This window comes from Nothobranchius furzeri, chromosome 15 (assembly GCF_043380555.1).
Source record: "Nothobranchius furzeri strain GRZ-AD chromosome 15, NfurGRZ-RIMD1, whole genome shotgun sequence".
NCBI lineage: Eukaryota > Metazoa > Chordata > Actinopteri > Cyprinodontiformes > Nothobranchiidae > Nothobranchius > Nothobranchius furzeri.
In genome coordinates, this window is record NC_091755.1 from 41,705,572 (window position 1) to 41,723,071 (window position 17,500).

A 17,500-nucleotide genomic window follows, 5' to 3' on the forward strand; every position below is an offset into this window, starting at 1 on the left:
ACAGGGGGAGGGGGGAGAGGACTGAAGTAGGGGGAGGGGGGAGAGGGCTGAAGCAGAAACTACCGTTGTTAAAAGAAATGTGTTTAACTTTGAAAATGTGGGCGCAATTTTAATTGTCAATAACTCCAACGAACCATTAGTTCATTTTGCTCAAATAGAATTAGAGGCAGGCCTCTAATTCTGGTCCTCCTTCCAATAAAGGCCTGGAGCTTGATGAGCATGAGTCGAATACAGGCCCGGGCCTGTATTAGAGGATTTACGGTATTATTATTCTTCATCCCATTCTGAAGTAACGCTGAGTCGTTTTAGATCATGTCATGAATCCTAAATTCTACCTGAGTCTGGTTTGTCTCATGTTGATGAGACGTGACAGATTCTTTAGTTTCCTGTCTGAAGCTGCTGTCTGCTCATGAGCTGCTCTCAGAGGGAGGTTCATACCTGGACCAGCAGCTCCAGCTTCCTGTCGTCCAGCAGCTGGACCTGGAACAGTCGGCCCTCCGTCATCTGAAATGGGAAGAAGAGGAAACTCAAAACTTGTGACACAGATTGTGATCGATGACTGATATAATCACAAGAGAGAATAACAATGTGATCTTGTGGCTTTGTGATGTCATCGTCATGATGAGTCAACTACCAAAGCAATGATCTTGTCTTCACAGAGCTGGAATAAAGCATTTTGTCACACTTACATGATTCAGATCAGCACAGAACTTCAACAGCAAGTTACAGCTGAGTAAAAGGAAATCAAGTTTTCACCTGAAACTAAGCATCTAAACTGGCCTTGTTACGACCTTAATAACAAACGTGATGGCTGGTTGTAACAGGCTGGAGGGGAAAAAGTCTGATGCCCCTTCATTTTACAGAAACTTCAGCCATGTTGGAGTATTTTATACCTTTAATGGCCTGTGTGAGGTCAAAGATCAGACATTCTCCTTCAGGATGTTCTGCTAGGGCAGAATTCATGGATCCATCAGCTACAGCAGGTGGTCCTGATGCAGCAGAGCAGCCCAGCCCATCACACTGCCACCACCGTGTCTGACTGCTGTTTTAGTGTTAGAACCCAGATGGAACAGGACAAACACCTACTGGACGGTTCCACTTTTACCACATCCATGCACACGATTTCTATTCTACATCTTGAGAATCATCAAAATGTGTTTCAATTACATTTCACCAACAGGCAAGTTGGTTTGGATGAAAAAATCCTGATCTGAAAGCTTTACTCCTGCCATCTTCTCTCAAATCGAAGCTTTTAGCTGAAATGAGACGTTCAAACGTAACACCGCGATAAACAGCAAAAAGGGGCTAATGCTCCGTCACAGCGCTGCACAAGGAAAACAGTAACATCATTGTCCCAGAGATGTGTTGTTATGGTAACCAATGGTGGGATTTAGAGTTGTGATTCTGGTCTCTCCACAGTAAGATTATAATACTGCATTTGTTTCCTCATCGTGTTACTTTGTTCCTTTTTGTGTAGAGGTCAGATCAGCTGGGATCCATAAATATCAGCTTTTGTTTAGTTCACACTGATCCTCAGACAAAAATGAGCGGCGAGCTCATTTTAACATCATTTACTGATATTAGTTATTTAGTAATGTTTTAGAACGCTAAAGCTTTAAAATAAACTTAGATTAAGATTTTGTTTTTAAAAAGTCTTGGAAAGAAGTGTAATCTCAGTTGATTTCATGTAATTCACAAAGAATGTTAAGAACTTTGTCGTCCCTGATCCACACTGGTTCTGGTGGGTCTGAGCTTCAGCTCTTGAGGGGACCGGTGCGCAGTTTAGCTGTTTCAACGAAAACATCTTCACGGCTGTTTCTGGTAGCTTCACACAACAAACACAAAATAATTTATCCGTGGGAGATCAAAACCAACACTGTGCCCTTTCAGGTGTGGTTTAAGGTGAGGCCGACACTCGGGGGGGAACGTGGTGAGTTCTGTACACTAGATAAATCACGCAGCCTGCAAAAGTGACAGATTGAGGTTAACCGTGCAGTTTAACAACAAAAACAGCTCCCAAACTGAAAAAACCTCACGGATCCTGCAGCCTCCCGGTTTGACAGAATGAGGCTGATCGCCGCTTCTAACTCTGGCAGAGCAGGTACCGTACCTGGAGGACGTCTCCAGGGTGCGTGCAGGTGTGGAAGCATCCCTGATTGGCTCTCATCCTTTACACACCGTCTCAGATCCAGAGCACCAAACTGCTGCTACAGTCCATCAGCTAACGGGAAAACTGGTCCGTTCTGGGCCTTCGCTGTAAGCAGCAGAGGCTTACGGTGTGTGAAAACAGCTGACCCACAGAAATGAGGCAGGCTGAGGCACATTCTTAGGGTTTAAGGCTTCGTAATATGAGGAATACTGGGGGGGGGGGGGGGGGGGGCAAAGTGTGTTGAATCTGGACATCAGGTTCCTTTTATCATATCATGCATTTTATCTGAATGATGTCATATTAACCAAACAAGAGACAATCTGAAGACAAGTGGCTGAAAAGTAAAACTGACACGCCCCTCAGGATGACATCATCTTTGCAGCATGTTGTTTCTGCCCTGCCTGTCTCATAACTCATATGTTTTCTTTCATCATCAGAATTAAAAGTGTTCATTCAATAAAATCTAATCATTTTCCAGTGGCTCTGCTTGTTAAGGTTGTGGGATTGTGATTAAATGGGTTTGAGCTGATTTACGTGTGACGGCATCTGCTGACAGTTCTCCGAATGTTTATTGTGAACCGACCACTAGATGGAGCAAAACTAAAATATCATTTTAACCAAAGGAGTGCATGTGCAGAATATGGGCTCTTAAGTAAGCAGCTACCACAGAGCCAGTTATCTGAGCAATTAGCTCAGGAGGTACAAGTGGGAGGAGCTTAGCAGCTGACACAATGAATCATCTCAGCTAATCAGTTCAGGACTGCTCTCTGCATCAGCTGGTGGAGCACGGGAAGCCTGCAGAAGAGCGTTTCACCAGGGTGAGACAGAACAGACAGCATTTGAAGCTGCTGAATGCAAGCGTCTACTCTGTCAACCATTCTCACACGTATTTGGAGTCTGATGACATGCATCAGCGCTACTTTAGCTCCTTACTGAACCAAACACACGCTATTCACCTGGATAAAAGGCCAGCTTCGGACTCCAGGTTTACAAAAGCACTGAGAGAGGATGAAAGAGCTGTCAGTCTTTATGTTTGTCTCTCCAGAGACTGGACATCCTGAGCGTCGCTCTGCAGGGTGCAGGTTCTGCCCTTTTGGCCAGGCTGGCGCACTGGCAGCTTGTTATGTAGGATGAAATGGAATATCCCAGTGGAGAATTGAAAAACGTGCAGATGTGGCCACAAGACTAGCTATGCCTGCATTTAATCATACCACATAGAAGGGGAACACTAAATTCATGTGGTGGCTAGCAGACACTGTTACATTTCATTTTCTAACATTGCTGATTAAAAATGTCAACCCTGAGGTGGTCAATGGGCTCACACTAGAATATCTCCGACTCCTGAGTAAACCGGCTGTCAGCATTTAAGACGTCACACTGGTTAAATGTCATGTCCGGCCTGCAGCCCGTCTTATCGCGTTTTCCAGTTTTCATGCATTATTAATGAAGGCCAGTATCACACACATGTCTGTGTCTGCTCTCTGGGCTTACACACTCTTCTGAAGACACCCAGTGCAACCAGTCAAACATTTTACTACCTGTCCTAAAATATTTTAAAGCATATATATATGTGTGTGTGTGTGTATATATATATACATGTGTATACATGTGTATATATACACATGTATGTATATATATATACATACATACATGTGTATATATACATGTGTATACATGTGTATATATACACATGTATGTATGTATATATACAAACATACATGTGTATATATACATGTGTATACATGTGTATATATACACATGTATGTACATATATATATATATATATATATATATATACCTGTATGGTATATACCTGAGGGTGGTTTTGTGGAATTGTCTGGGCTTGACGGAACCTGTGACACGGTCAAAATGGCGGTGGTGGCCACCTCCCATTTTTCTTCAAAAATGTGTTATTGGAGTCTATGGAAACACATTGTCCAATATTTATATGTCGATGGTGTATGTATATATATATATATATATATATATATATATATATATGTATAGGTATGTATATATATAGGTATATATATGTGTATATATACACTTGTATATATACACTTGTATATATACACATATGTATATATATAGGTATATGTATAGGTATGTATGTATATATATATATATATATATATATATATATATATATATATATATATATATATATATATATATATATATATATATTAGTGGTGGGCATAGATTAATTTTTTTAATCTAGATTAATCTCACTGTAATCTTGGAATTAATCTAGATTAATCTAGATTAAAATGGCTCATTCAAATTCTGCCAAAGGCATATGTGTGTGCTACCTAGATAATGAATAAAAGCAAGTCTTTGAGAATGGAGGCGTATTTCTTGTTTCAATAATGCATCACAGACTGATTAAGCAGTTTTACTACGATAACTGATGATGAAAATAAATAATGATCAATAAGTATTTGTGTTTAATAGCTGTTTATTCAGTTCAACAAATTCTGCACTGTAGGTCTACAGAATAGGTCATGATTAACTATTTACAGCCAGTAGCATTTGGTCAATCAGTCCAAGCTCTATTTCTCCTTCTTCCACCAGTCACTCAAGCAGACCAGCTTGTTCACATTGTCTGGTGACAAACTAGATCTTCTCTTCTGCACAATATGGCCTGCTAAAGAAAAAAGTATATATATATATATATATATATATACACACACACACACACACACACACACACACACACACACACACACACACACACATACATACATACATACATACATACATACACACACACACAAACTATCTGGCCTGGGGAGTGGGTTAAATTTCTGGGGTGCCCTTCCAATGCCCCCCTTTAGTTTGCATGTAGGATCGCCTCTGGTGAATTGGAGCGAGAGCTGGAAATGCCACTGCTCACCTGTATGAGCAGAAGCCAACTGTTGCTGTTGTTGTCTCTGAAAACGGCAAGGGGAGTTATCCTAGCTCAACTTTTCTAAACAAATATAAAAATTTATGAGTAAAACGTTTATTATTACAGGTGACTTTGTCTCGGTTTTCTTACATCCGAGCGCTGCTTCGGCCGCGGACGGTGAAGTGTGGCCCGGGGAAAGCCCGGCTGAAAATGTCGGAGGTAAACAAAACAAAATAAAAAGAATGAAAGTCGGATTTATGGATTAAACTCTGGTGAAAGTACGTAAATTATTTACTTGTCCCGCGCGATGAGAAGGGAGAAGCGCTGCTGGTGGCGAAGGTGCGACTGTTCGGCTGCATGGGGAACATTAAACTCCGCGAGCCTGGCGTCCGTCCATACGTACGATGATCCGCGCCGAGTATACATCCGCGCCAACCAGGTATCCATCCGCGCAATGTGAAAGTCATCATAGCTTAGTATAGACGCAGATCCCAACCCAACTTTGAGAATAGATTAACGGCGTCATTTTTTTTATCGCGCGATAAGAGTCTGGCTTTGCCGCAGCGCGTTAACGCCGATAACGGCCCACCCCTAATATATATATATATATATACATATATATGTATACATACATATATATACCATCGACATATAAATATTGGACAATGGGTTTCCATAGACTCCAATAACACATTTTTGAAGAAAAATGGGAGGTGGCCACCACCGCCATTTTGACCGTGTCACAGGTTCCGTCAAGCCCAGACAATTCCACAAAAGGGAAGAGAGGTGGAGCTGAGGGTGGGGCTGTAAGGCTGGGATCAACTGACGACACCCGGTCGAACTAGCTACAAGCTAACCTGAAGGTAACCCAAAGCTAATGCGGAGGTGGGAGCTAAACTAACGGAGGTAGCAACCTACAACCGGAGTTAACTGTGCACAACACCAGTGATAAGAAAACTATGGAACTAAAAAGGTGTTTGATGGATTGACATTACAACAAAACCTGTCACTAACCCACACACACGCAGGTGGTGATGAGCTACACTGATGCTACAGCTGCCCTGGAAGTGAGACAGCCAAACACTGGCGCCACCGGTCCCTCCGATCCCCACCAGCAGGCAAGGCATGTCTTGCCCAAGGGCACAATGAAAACGACAGACTGAGCAGGGTTCAAATCTGCAGACCACTGGTCAGGCAGGCACTTACCTCCTCTGCCACTGCCCCAAGTCAATTCTTCCCAAAACTCAGACCAAGGAGGAGATTTGTGAATTCTTCATTGTCAAAGTTTGTTTGTGAATGTAAATAACCGAGGTTTTAGGTTTTGCATGTCCATGCCCGTGACAAAAGTCCTCATATGTGACTTGTGTCTACACTCATTAGCATATTCATACAATTACTGCTCTATGTAGAAGAAAATGAATACAAACTCCTTTATATACATAAAAGACATAAAAACTCACATATTAAAAACACAAACACTAATTGAAAAGACAACTATACCATTATGTCCACATACCTGAATGATATCACACATCACTAAGCCCAGGATCAGTCAAATGCTTAATGGAGTTACCCAGTCGACACATATTCTCATCATACCAGGACATGCATGGACTCTAGCTTGACACCTCACTTGTACCATCTTGGTTTTCTGAATAATATGCACATACAATCATTACAAGCAACTTGAATCTTATACTTACTGGACTTTTTAAACCTAGCCTACAAGGGGGCAGTATACAAGAGTACTACAGTACGGGCTGCATGGTGGCGCAGTTGTTAGCACTGTTGCCTCGCAGCAAGAAGGTTGCAGGTTCGATACTCGGCTGCGGCCTTTCTGCGTGGAGTTGCGTGTTCTCCCTATGCATGCGTGGGTTTCCGCCAGGTACTCTGGTTTACCCTACAGATCACAACATGCCCTACAAGTAAAAAATTGTACGTCGCTTTGGATAAAAGCGTCTGCCAAATAAATAAACATAATAATAAACATAGCAGTATATGCTAAACAGTTTAATCTTGACTTGATCCAGCACCAAATCATCAGATGGTTCACTAACATGCCACCAATCACACCGCCTGTTTTACACTCTCTAGCTGTTCAGACAGCTCATCCATATAAACAGTGTTTCCCCATTTTACCTGCATGCTCTGGTTGGCATAGCAATAGACCAAAATCCCAATGACACTATTGGGCACACTCCTTTGACTCAGTTTTAAAAATAATTTATAATTTAATAATTTTGCCTCATTTCAAGGAATGTTTTTGGCGGACACCAACAATCTGGGAAATTACTGCCACCTCGAGCCTTGTGCTGCACATTGCGCTAATTCTCACAATACCGCCACCAAATACCACCACCAAGAAGATTATCTGAACAATCTTCTAATACTTGCAATACTGCCATCTAGAAACTTGTGCTGCATAATGCTATAATACTCACAATACTGCCACCTAAAGGCTTGACTGCACAATGCTATAATACTCACAATACTGCCACCTAAAGGCTTGACTGCACAATGCTATAATACTCACAATACTGCCATCTAGAGGCTTGACTGCACAATGATGTAATACTCACAATACTGCCACCTAAAGGCTTGACTGCACAATGATGTAATACTCACAATACTGCCACCTAAAGGCTTGACTGCACAATGATGTAATACTCACAATACTGCCACCTAAAGGCTTGACTGCACAATGTTATAATACTCACAATACTGCCACCTAAAGGCTTGACTGCACAATGATGTAATACTCACAATACTGCCACCTAAAGGCTTGACTGCACAATGCTATAATACTCACAATACTGCCACCTAAAGGCTTGACTGCACAATGATGTAATACTCACAATACTGCCACCTAGAGGCTTGACTGCACAATTATGTAATACTCACAATACTGCCACCTAGAGGCTTGACTGCACAATGTTATAATACTCATAATACTGCCACCTAAAGGCTTGACTGCACAATGCTATAATACTCACAATACTGCCACCTAGAGGCTTGACTGCACAATGATGTAATACTCACAATACTGCCACCTAGAGGCTTGACTGCACAATTATGTAATACTCACAATACTGCCACCTAGAGGCTTGGCTGCACAATGATGTAATACTCACAATACTGCCACCTAAAGGCTTGACTGCACAATGTTATAATACTCATAATACTGCCACCTAAAGGCTTGACTGCACAATGCTATAATACTCACAATACTGCCACCTAGAGGCTTGACTGCACAATGGTGTAATACTCACAATACTGCCACCTAGAGGCTTGACTGCACAATGGTGTAATACTCACAATACTGCCACCTAGAGGCTTGGCTGCACAATGATGTAATACTCACAATACTGCCACCTAGAGGCTTGGCTGCACAATGGTGTAATACTCACAATACTGCCACCTAGAGGCTTGGCTGCACAATGATGTAATACTCACAATACTGCCACCTAAAGGCTTGACTGCACAATGTTATAATACTCATAATACTGCCACCTAAAGGCTTGACTGCACAATGCTATAATACTCACAATACTGCCACCTAGAGGCTTGACTGCACAATGGTGTAATACTCACAATACTGCCACCTAGAGGCTTGACTGCACAATGGTGTAATACTCACAATACTGCCACCTAGAGGCTTGGCTGCACAATGATGTAATACTCACAATACTGCCACCTAGAGGCTTGGCTGCACAATGGTGTAATACTCACAATACTGCCACCTAGAGGCTTGGCTGCACAATGATGTAATACTCACAATACTGCCACCTAAAGGCTTGACTGCACAATGTTATAATACTCATAATACTGCCACCTAAAGGCTTGACTGCACAATGCTATAATACTCACAATACTGCCACCTAGAGGCTTGGCTGCACAATGATGTAATACTCACAATACTGCCACCTAGAGGCTTGGCTGCACAATGATGTAATACTCACAATACTGCCACCTAGAGGCTTGACTGCACAATGTTATAATACTCATAATACTGCCACCTAAAGGCTTGACTGCACAATGTTATAATACTCACAATACTGCCACCTAGAGGCTTGGCTGCACAATGATGTAATACTCACAATACTGCCACCTAGAGGCTTGGCTGCACAATGATGTAATACTCACAATACTGCCACCTAAAGGCTTGACTGCACAATGTTATAATACTCATAATACTGCCACCTAAAGGCTTGACTGCACAATGTTATAATACTCACAATACTGCCACCTAGAGGCTTGACTGCACAATGATGTAATACTCACAATACTGCCATCTAGAGGCTTGGCTGCACAAAGCTCTGGATTTGCTGCTGAAAACGAGGTTGTGTAAACCCAAGTTTGTTCCTAGACAAGTGGGGGAGGATATTTGGTTTTCCAAACACCCAGCTACATGTGTGCATTTATTGTTGTTTATTGTTGTTTATTTATTTAGCAGACGCTTTTATCCAAAGCGACTTACAATTTATAACCTATAGGGCATGTTGTGATCTGTGGGGGAAACCGGAGTACCCGGAGGAAACCCACGCATGCATGGGGAGAACACGCAACTCCAGGCAGAAAGGCCGCAGCCGAGTTTCGAACCTGCAACCTTCGTGCTGCAAGGCAACAGTGCTAACCACTGTGCCTCCATGCAGCCCATTTTACAGTAACACAACAGTTTGAGGCAGGCACATTCAAGCTAATGACTGCTTTATTAACTCAGTGGGCTAATCCATTAAATCAGTTATAGTGGGAAAGAGAAATCATTAATCATGACCTGAAGTTTTGAGGGTTATTGTTGGGACTTCAACATGAAATCACAAAGCTGCCAAATTCTGTCCCCTGATGACACAACGTAGGGTCGCCAAATTCAGAAGCTGTTTGCATTCATGGTGTCCTGTTCAACCAGCATCTCACAACCACAGACACATATGTGAAGATGGATGATGCTTCTATGGTGGTGTGTATCTCAGCTGTAGAAAAGTGAAATCAAAATATTTTCTTTATCATCGTTTTGGATCCAGAGTTTGAGCCCTGCCCACTCAGCACTCAACCCTGGTGATTTCAAGATGACTAATCACAGCAAAATGTAATTTAAAAAGTTTGGTCTCTGGACACGCAGCACCAGATGAACCATGGGAATCAACCAACATCACCATCGTCGCTGGAAGAATTTTTACTCTTTAGTCAGGAAAATTTCCCATTTAAGGTGGGTGGGATTTAAAACATTGACTGGAACCGGCCACTAGAGGGCACCTTAAATGCCTGTGTCACGGTTCTCTGTTGATCACAACCCAGCCCAAAAAAAAAGTCACATCTAAGTCCTTCAGTGCATTTGAAATTCCATAATGTTTCATTCTCACATTAATATAAATGCAGTTAGCTAACTAAAATAGAAAGAGCCAAAGCCCCGAGAGATGAGTCGTGGTTACAGCAGCAAGTGATGTGAAGGCTGCAGAATTACCTCCTCATCTCAAGTCTCATCTTGACTCATGCTGTCAGGGATCAGAAGGTATCCGTCATCTCACAGAGGAGCTGTCTGGCTGCTTGTGATAGCCCAGAAATTCGCCAACATAATGAGCCTCAGATACTAAGAGATTAAAGCCAGGGGAGAATAAATTGTTCCGTTTTAGAACTGTATTTTATTGTCATTCGAGATAACAGGACAGGTTCATGTGAATATATATAAATACAATCAGTCAGATGTTTTATTTTAGTCTTCTGAGCTCTACAGTCCTCAGTGGACAAATGGTCCATGTGATGTCATCGACAATCATTTTGATAGGACAGCTGATGTCTTGTGCTGTTGTCCTCCTAATTTCAGTGCTGCTGTCAAAAGCAGGGCCCAACTGATGGGAATCCAAACACGCACTAATCAAAGAGTCTATGTGGTGATTACATTTTAGAAATTTGTCTGCAAAGCTCACGGTGCTAAAAGTTCATCTTATAGGAGATGACCTCCAAACATCATCATGAGCAATGTAATCAGTGATTCACCAGACTGATGCTCTAAATGTCATTGTCTCTGGATGCATCGTGGCTGGTTTTGTGAACTCAGCTCTGCTAACGCTAATTAACTAGTTCTAGTTCGTTAGATAAACCATCTAAACCATCTAAACCAGCCTCAGCAGATCACAGTTATCTGAAATCAGTACTGGCTGTCAAACCTGTGCAGCTAATACCAATGAAACGTTCCTCTTCAGCCGCTGCATTTTCAATTAGATGTAAAGGAAACAGGTTCACAGTCAGGAGTCTCACTGAGGTTTGCAGGTTACCACCGTATATTTATGTCGATGGTTACCACTCTGGTGCAGAGCAGGTGCAGCCTGCTCACATCAGAGACAGGGGAATGGTAACGTCACATTTCTGAGCCTTTTAAAGTTAAAGTTAAAGTTAAAGTCCCATTAGTTGTCACACACACAGGTGTGTGTGCGAAATTTGTTCTCCGCATTTGACCCATCCCCTGGGGGAGCGGTGAGCTGCAGACACAGCCGCGCTTGGGAACCATTTGGTGGTTTAACCCCCCAATCCAACCCCTTAATGCTGAGTGTCAAGCAGGGAGGCATTGGGTCCCATTTTTTCAAAGTCTTTGGTATGACCCGACCAGGAATCGACCCCTGACCTCCCAGTCTCAGGGCGGACACTCTACCACTAGGCCACTGAGAAAGGTTAGACTTTACTAGACTTTGGTCACAAAACAAAAGTCAGACTGTTTTCATCACAAGACACACAACAGTAACACAACATGCATTAAATTTCAATTAGACAAAAATCACTCTTGTTGATTTTAAATGTTACATTTAAAAGTTTTCAGCAGGAATGTAAGGAAATACCGATTTGACAATATATTGTGATTTTTTTTCCTGCAATATTGTAATAATATTCAAAAGCTGCGTATCTAATTTTTGGAAGAGTTTACATGCAAACATTTGTGTATATTCTTTTCTTTTGGTGCAATTCAAACACTAGTTGGCAGCGGTGTGCGGTGGGTTTTTGTTTCCACCATTAAACCCTCTGTCATGGTTCGGATACCTATGTTAAACATGTTATGTATCAGTTCAACACGTTCTCACTCCCAGCGCGTCAAAAACAAACGCTTGGTCAGCCGCCCTCCACGTCAGACCCCTGACACCAAAAGTGCTCTTTTTCGTTACTTATGTGCGAAAAGGTATTTTTCCCCTTATTTGACTGCAGATCCCAATGCAGCGTTACGCTGACGTGATGGGATGTCCGCAGCCAGGGCACCAAACAAGCTCATTGTACCTCACCTTAACCTTATCCTCTTATTTAACCTTCCCCTCACCCCTATCCTAACCTTAACCATCTTGCTAGCGAACACGTTAGTGATGTGTCGATCGCTCTAAAAGCCGGCTCTATGAAGTGAACGGCGGGAACCGCCTCGTGATTGGTCGAGTTTGGACCGAGCCAATGCGAGGGGGAGGTTTCATCTTCCACGGTGGAGGTTAAAAGTAGAGGGTATGTGTAACCTCCCCCTCGCCAGATGGTATGTTCTAACGTTCCCCTTGGGCGGCAAATACGAAAATTCACAGTCAGACTCTGACTGTCAGAGTCAAAATACATGGGAAACAAACGCTTGATCACAGTGAGAGTAACGTTTTAGGTAGCAAGAGGGTTAAGGTTAGGATGAGGGAGAGGGGAAGGTTAGAAATAGTGAAACGTTAAGGTTTAGGTGCGGTTAAACGAGGTGGTTCGGTGCCGCATCGGCGGATATCTAATCACGTTAGTGTTACGCTGCATTGGGATCTGCAGTTACAAAAGGGAAAAACCCCTTTTCACACATAAGTAACGAAAAAGGGCACTTTTGGCGTCTGGGGTCTGACGTGGAGGTTGGCTGACCAAGCGTTTGTTTCCGACGCTTAGGGTGTGAGATTGTGTTGATCAGTTTGGACTGTTTAATATTCCTACAATAAATTCTGTCTAAAAAAATCGTTACTAACATCTGACTGAATGTATCGCCATACATTATATCGCCTCCCCTGTATCGGGATGCGTATCGTATCGCCAGAATTTCACCATCACACATCCCCAGTTTTCGGTCTAAACGATCACTGAAGGAACCGCTTTAGCAGGAACAGATGGTCGACGTTAAAACTATGGGTTCACGAAAAATGGGCAACACAGAAGTTCTGTGTCCAAAATGAAAATGGGTTTGAGTGAATTTTAAGAAATGTGCTTGTCACCTGTTGCTGATGTCAGAGAGGAAACACGCGTTGCTTCTCTGATGAATAATGCTAAAGGGACTCCGTTTTCCATTTTCAACAAAGTGCTTTTGAGTAGTTGAACTTATATAAAAAGCATTTCAGACCCAAATGCAAAAACGTGCTTTTATGTGGGTTTTCTCCATATCCTGCCAAAAAGCAGCTCAAAGAGAGGGAAACGTTCCCTGCTGCAGTGATAATAATCATGACCTCATGAGGAAGTGGTTATGTGTTAAGGCTGGTTGTAAAAATGTTACGAGGTAAAAATGGGGGATTATGACTTAATCACACACATCTGCAGCACCTGATCGGCAGGGGGGGGTGACTGCTGCAGCTTTTTTTTTTGGGGGGGGGGCCCTGAAATCCATGTTTCCTCCATCTTGACTTTAAGCGACATGAATCTTCTGATCGGAGACCTGCAGTTAGAAGTGCCTCTTTAAATCGTCGTCTAATGATTAAGAAGTTAAAACGCTGAAAGACTGGAGATAAATTAAAACAGTCGAAAAGCTCAACGCACGGCAGGGTGGCATAAAACCATTCCATATTGGCGTGTGTACAACATTTGGAGCTAATTCCTACAGATTTACAGCCGATCCCTGTAACAAACCTGACATCACAAGCTGCAGAGTCCCTTCACAAAGTGCTGCAGCGACTTTCTGCAGAGCTCAGGGATGCAGAACTGCAGGGAGGAAACGAAAAACAGAACGAGGAGTAATGTCTGATCAGATATCATCACTAAGCGGTTCCTACCTTCATAATTCACATTCATCTGAGGCTCAGAGGGCTTTTTCAAAGCGCTTGATCAGATTGATCAAACAATAATTTTCAGCACAAGGATAAATCTTCCTCCAGATCCTCACCTGCTAACCTGTTCCTGGTGCTCTACTATCACGTTTCACATCATCCCACTTATCCCACTTGCTCCCTCACAAAGACGTGAAAACACGATTATTCACACGTTCAAATTTAGATCACTTCCACTCCATCGTTAGCTAATTTTGTCCTGTGGAGGATTTGATTACTAAATGGAAAGGGTGCAACTGCGAGCTGCGACGTTTCTCACATAAAAGAGCATCTCATTTAGACTCGTGCACGTTAGGCAGAGATTATCTCCATGCAGCATATCTAAAAAGCTCATTTGTGCTTTTTTGTTAAAATGATTTCCTTTTAAATGGTTTAATAAGCGGACGGGGTTTCAGCTGTGACGACATAAGACACAGGACAAATAGGAAGAGCCGTGGCGTTTCAGGCTGGACGTGTTTGATATGCAGACAGTTCCTGTTTACACAGTGTGACGCTTGAAGTACGCCCCCACTCTTCCTGCTGAGATAACTGCAGGTCATTGTTGAAACCCTTTGAAAGTTTTGGATAGGCCTCTGTAATTGTTCAAATCGATATTTAAAGAGCAAGTCACCCCCAAATCATCTTTTTTGGCTGATAATCTATATAAATGTGTGTCTAATCGTGCTGCAGACACATGTGGTCAATAATTTGGCACTTCAGTGCATCTTAGTTCAAATTTAAATATTTTGCCTAAAACTGTCAGTGTTGCGCCATCGTCAGGTAAAAACTCTGCACTGCATTGGAATTTAAATCTGCCACCGCTATTGGCTAAGAGGTATGCTATGATGTAAACTGGTATATTATGATGTCACAATGCCGTTGTGAGGCTGTGTGTGTGTGTGTATTTGTTAGTGGCTCCGCCCTCTCGGTCTGCTAGGCAACAGCATTTGTTGCATTTTTCAAACATGAAGAGAGACTGAAGTAAGTTTCTTGTAGGGGTGACTTGCTCTTTAAATCTCAGCTCCTAATGACAAAAACGTGTCATCAACCAACAAAAAATGATCACTAAAGTTACTTTTATTACTTTTGAAGCTTTGATCGTGTCTCTCCTCCCACCCCTTTCAGAGGGTAAGCTGGCCCACATCTGGTGGTGTTTTAAAACGTGGTGGGGCATCCAGCACAACTTCAGATTGTTTTCTATGCCCATGCAGTCACATTCCTGAAAAAACACATTATATGTACATCGACTTCCTGTTTGGACATCTGGGCTCCCGTAGCAGCTCTTCTCTAGCCTAGCAAGTAGTAGCAACCTAGTAAATATATATAGTATTTAGTCTGGCAACGCTCCTTTGACAGTTGCTCCTGGACAATGAACAACATAGGCCCTATCTCACTATTCGCACTTCCTCCCTTGTGCCCTTCAGTTGCGCGATCCTGGCCAGGGCTGAGAGTGTGTAGGGTGTCCCGATTCTCAAGTGTGGAAGTTGATCACGCCCCTTTTGCACCCTTGATCTGCACTTCACCCAAGTTCGCGTCAATGTGGACTTGGGTGAAGTGCATTACCCACAATCCATTGCTGCGGGAGAAAAGGCTCAATGTCCTTTTCTGAAAATATGTATTTTCTGATGAAATTAGTTTGTTTTAGGAAGATTAGTTGATGCTCTGAATGTTTTAGACAAAGCAGCAGTGAATATACATTTATTTCAAATAACAGTGTTGAGGGTCTGCCCTCATGAGAAGTTGCTACTCAGTATTTTCTCCAAAAGACTGTGCCAAAAACGCCCTGAAGCGTAAAGAAATAAGGCATATGAAACATCAGCGCCAGCTACAACTTCATTTCCCATGAGCCTTTGCACCCGGAAGCAGCGTGATGACGTCACCAAAGCGGAGCACGGGTTCTGCGCATGTGCTGATACACAGCAGGGTCCAGCCCGCCAGACAGCGGAAAGCTATGAAAAGCCAGCGGAAAACGAAACTTATCGTCTTTTGTCCGGAAGTTCGACTGGCGTGAGGACGCGCTCGTTTGCTGCCGCTCCGGACGGCATGTGCACGGGCCTGGCTGCTGAAGTGGACGTAACAGTTTGGTTGTTTGTTTGAAAGTTGTTGACGCAGTGCTCCCTGTCTCAATTCAGCAATTATTTGCAGACTTATGTCACACCCACTCGAAGCTTCACTGTGCACTTTCTCCAAGTGCACTCTGGAGGGCGCAGTGCAAGTATTGGGATTGGGCCGTACTCACCACAACGGATGTTGGTAAACGAGGCAGTCCATTGTAGAAGAAGATGAAAACACATCATTTATTTTAATAAAGGACTTAAATACATCTATCTGCTCCAGGTTCTAATGAAGCCCAAGTCCAAATAGTCCAAATGTGATGTAAACGCCTTTTCAAACGAGCTGTCGCCATCTTGTTTCACTCTGTCACATCATCCCACCCACCAGAAGAATAGAGGGCCCTGATTGGCCCACAAAGCAGATAGAGCGCTGTGAATGGCCCACTATTGTGGACCAATCACAGCGCTCTATCAGTTTGATTCACCTATAGAGAGCTGTGATTGGCCAGCCAGAATGCTGCAATGAAGCGTTCCTAGACCAAACTTTGCAGAGCACGAATTTGGTCTAGTTCACTACGCTAGCTCTTCTCTGCTTTTATAGCAAAACTATCTGGCCGTGTTTTCATCATGTGACCGTAAATCAAACGTACAGTGAAGCTTAGTTGGAGCCGACATGTCTGAATGCTATTAAATATTTTATACAGTTCTTAACCCCAGAGGGTACTTATAGTAGTCTACAGTACTTCTAGCATGGCAAGAGTAGTTTTGGTCTCATCAGTCATACTTTAATAAGTTATAATCATCACTAAAGCGCCCAACTGTGCCTCCTGCTGGTGCACTACAGGTCTAAAAAATATTTAATAGTGATTTCAACATTTTCTAAACTAATCTTGATGATTATTTGTTTCCATTAATTAAAAAATCTGAAACCTGCCGAATTCTATTCTCTGAATAAAGGTTCATGGGGGGGGGGGGGGGGGTGCAAGTCTGCAGCTCCTTATAACAACAGATTTATTTTCTCATGAATTATGACCAAAATCAGTTCAGCTAAGCTGCTACAACCACACTGATGCATGATGAAATCCTTCAACAGGCAGCAGTGCAATGATTCAGGGAACATTTAATCATTCGGCAACACTTCCTGCAAATGCTGCATGACTCATTCAGTACAGAACTGATAAATTATGTTTTTATTCTTTCTGCAACAACTCGTGCATTTAGATGCTGTCCGGATGAGCAGCATGGCCCACTGATGCCGGTGATGAGAGCCGGGGAGAACAATGAGAGCTAGGTGACTGTGCATGGGTGGTTCCACCTGAGACCGAGGCTTCCGCACCAGAAACATGCCGCTCACTGATCAGAACCAGACTTCCACGTTTCAGGATCATGGATGTTCCTCTCTCGGATC

General features: G+C 42.8%; 1 protein-coding gene across 4 annotated transcripts in view; it reads right to left on the reverse strand.

Moving 5' to 3' along the window:
* The window catches only part of frmd4bb (FERM domain containing 4Bb), a 61,259-nt gene that overhangs the window by 18,738 nt on the left and 25,021 nt on the right, over positions 1-17,500 (reverse strand). For all 4 annotated transcript variants that reach the window (XM_054745662.2, XM_054745661.2, XM_054745660.2 and 1 more), the window contains exon 2: positions 439-504. In XM_054745662.2, coding sequence (XP_054601637.1) covers positions 439-504 — 66 coding nt within the window. The remainder of the gene's footprint in view (positions 1-438; positions 505-17,500) is intronic.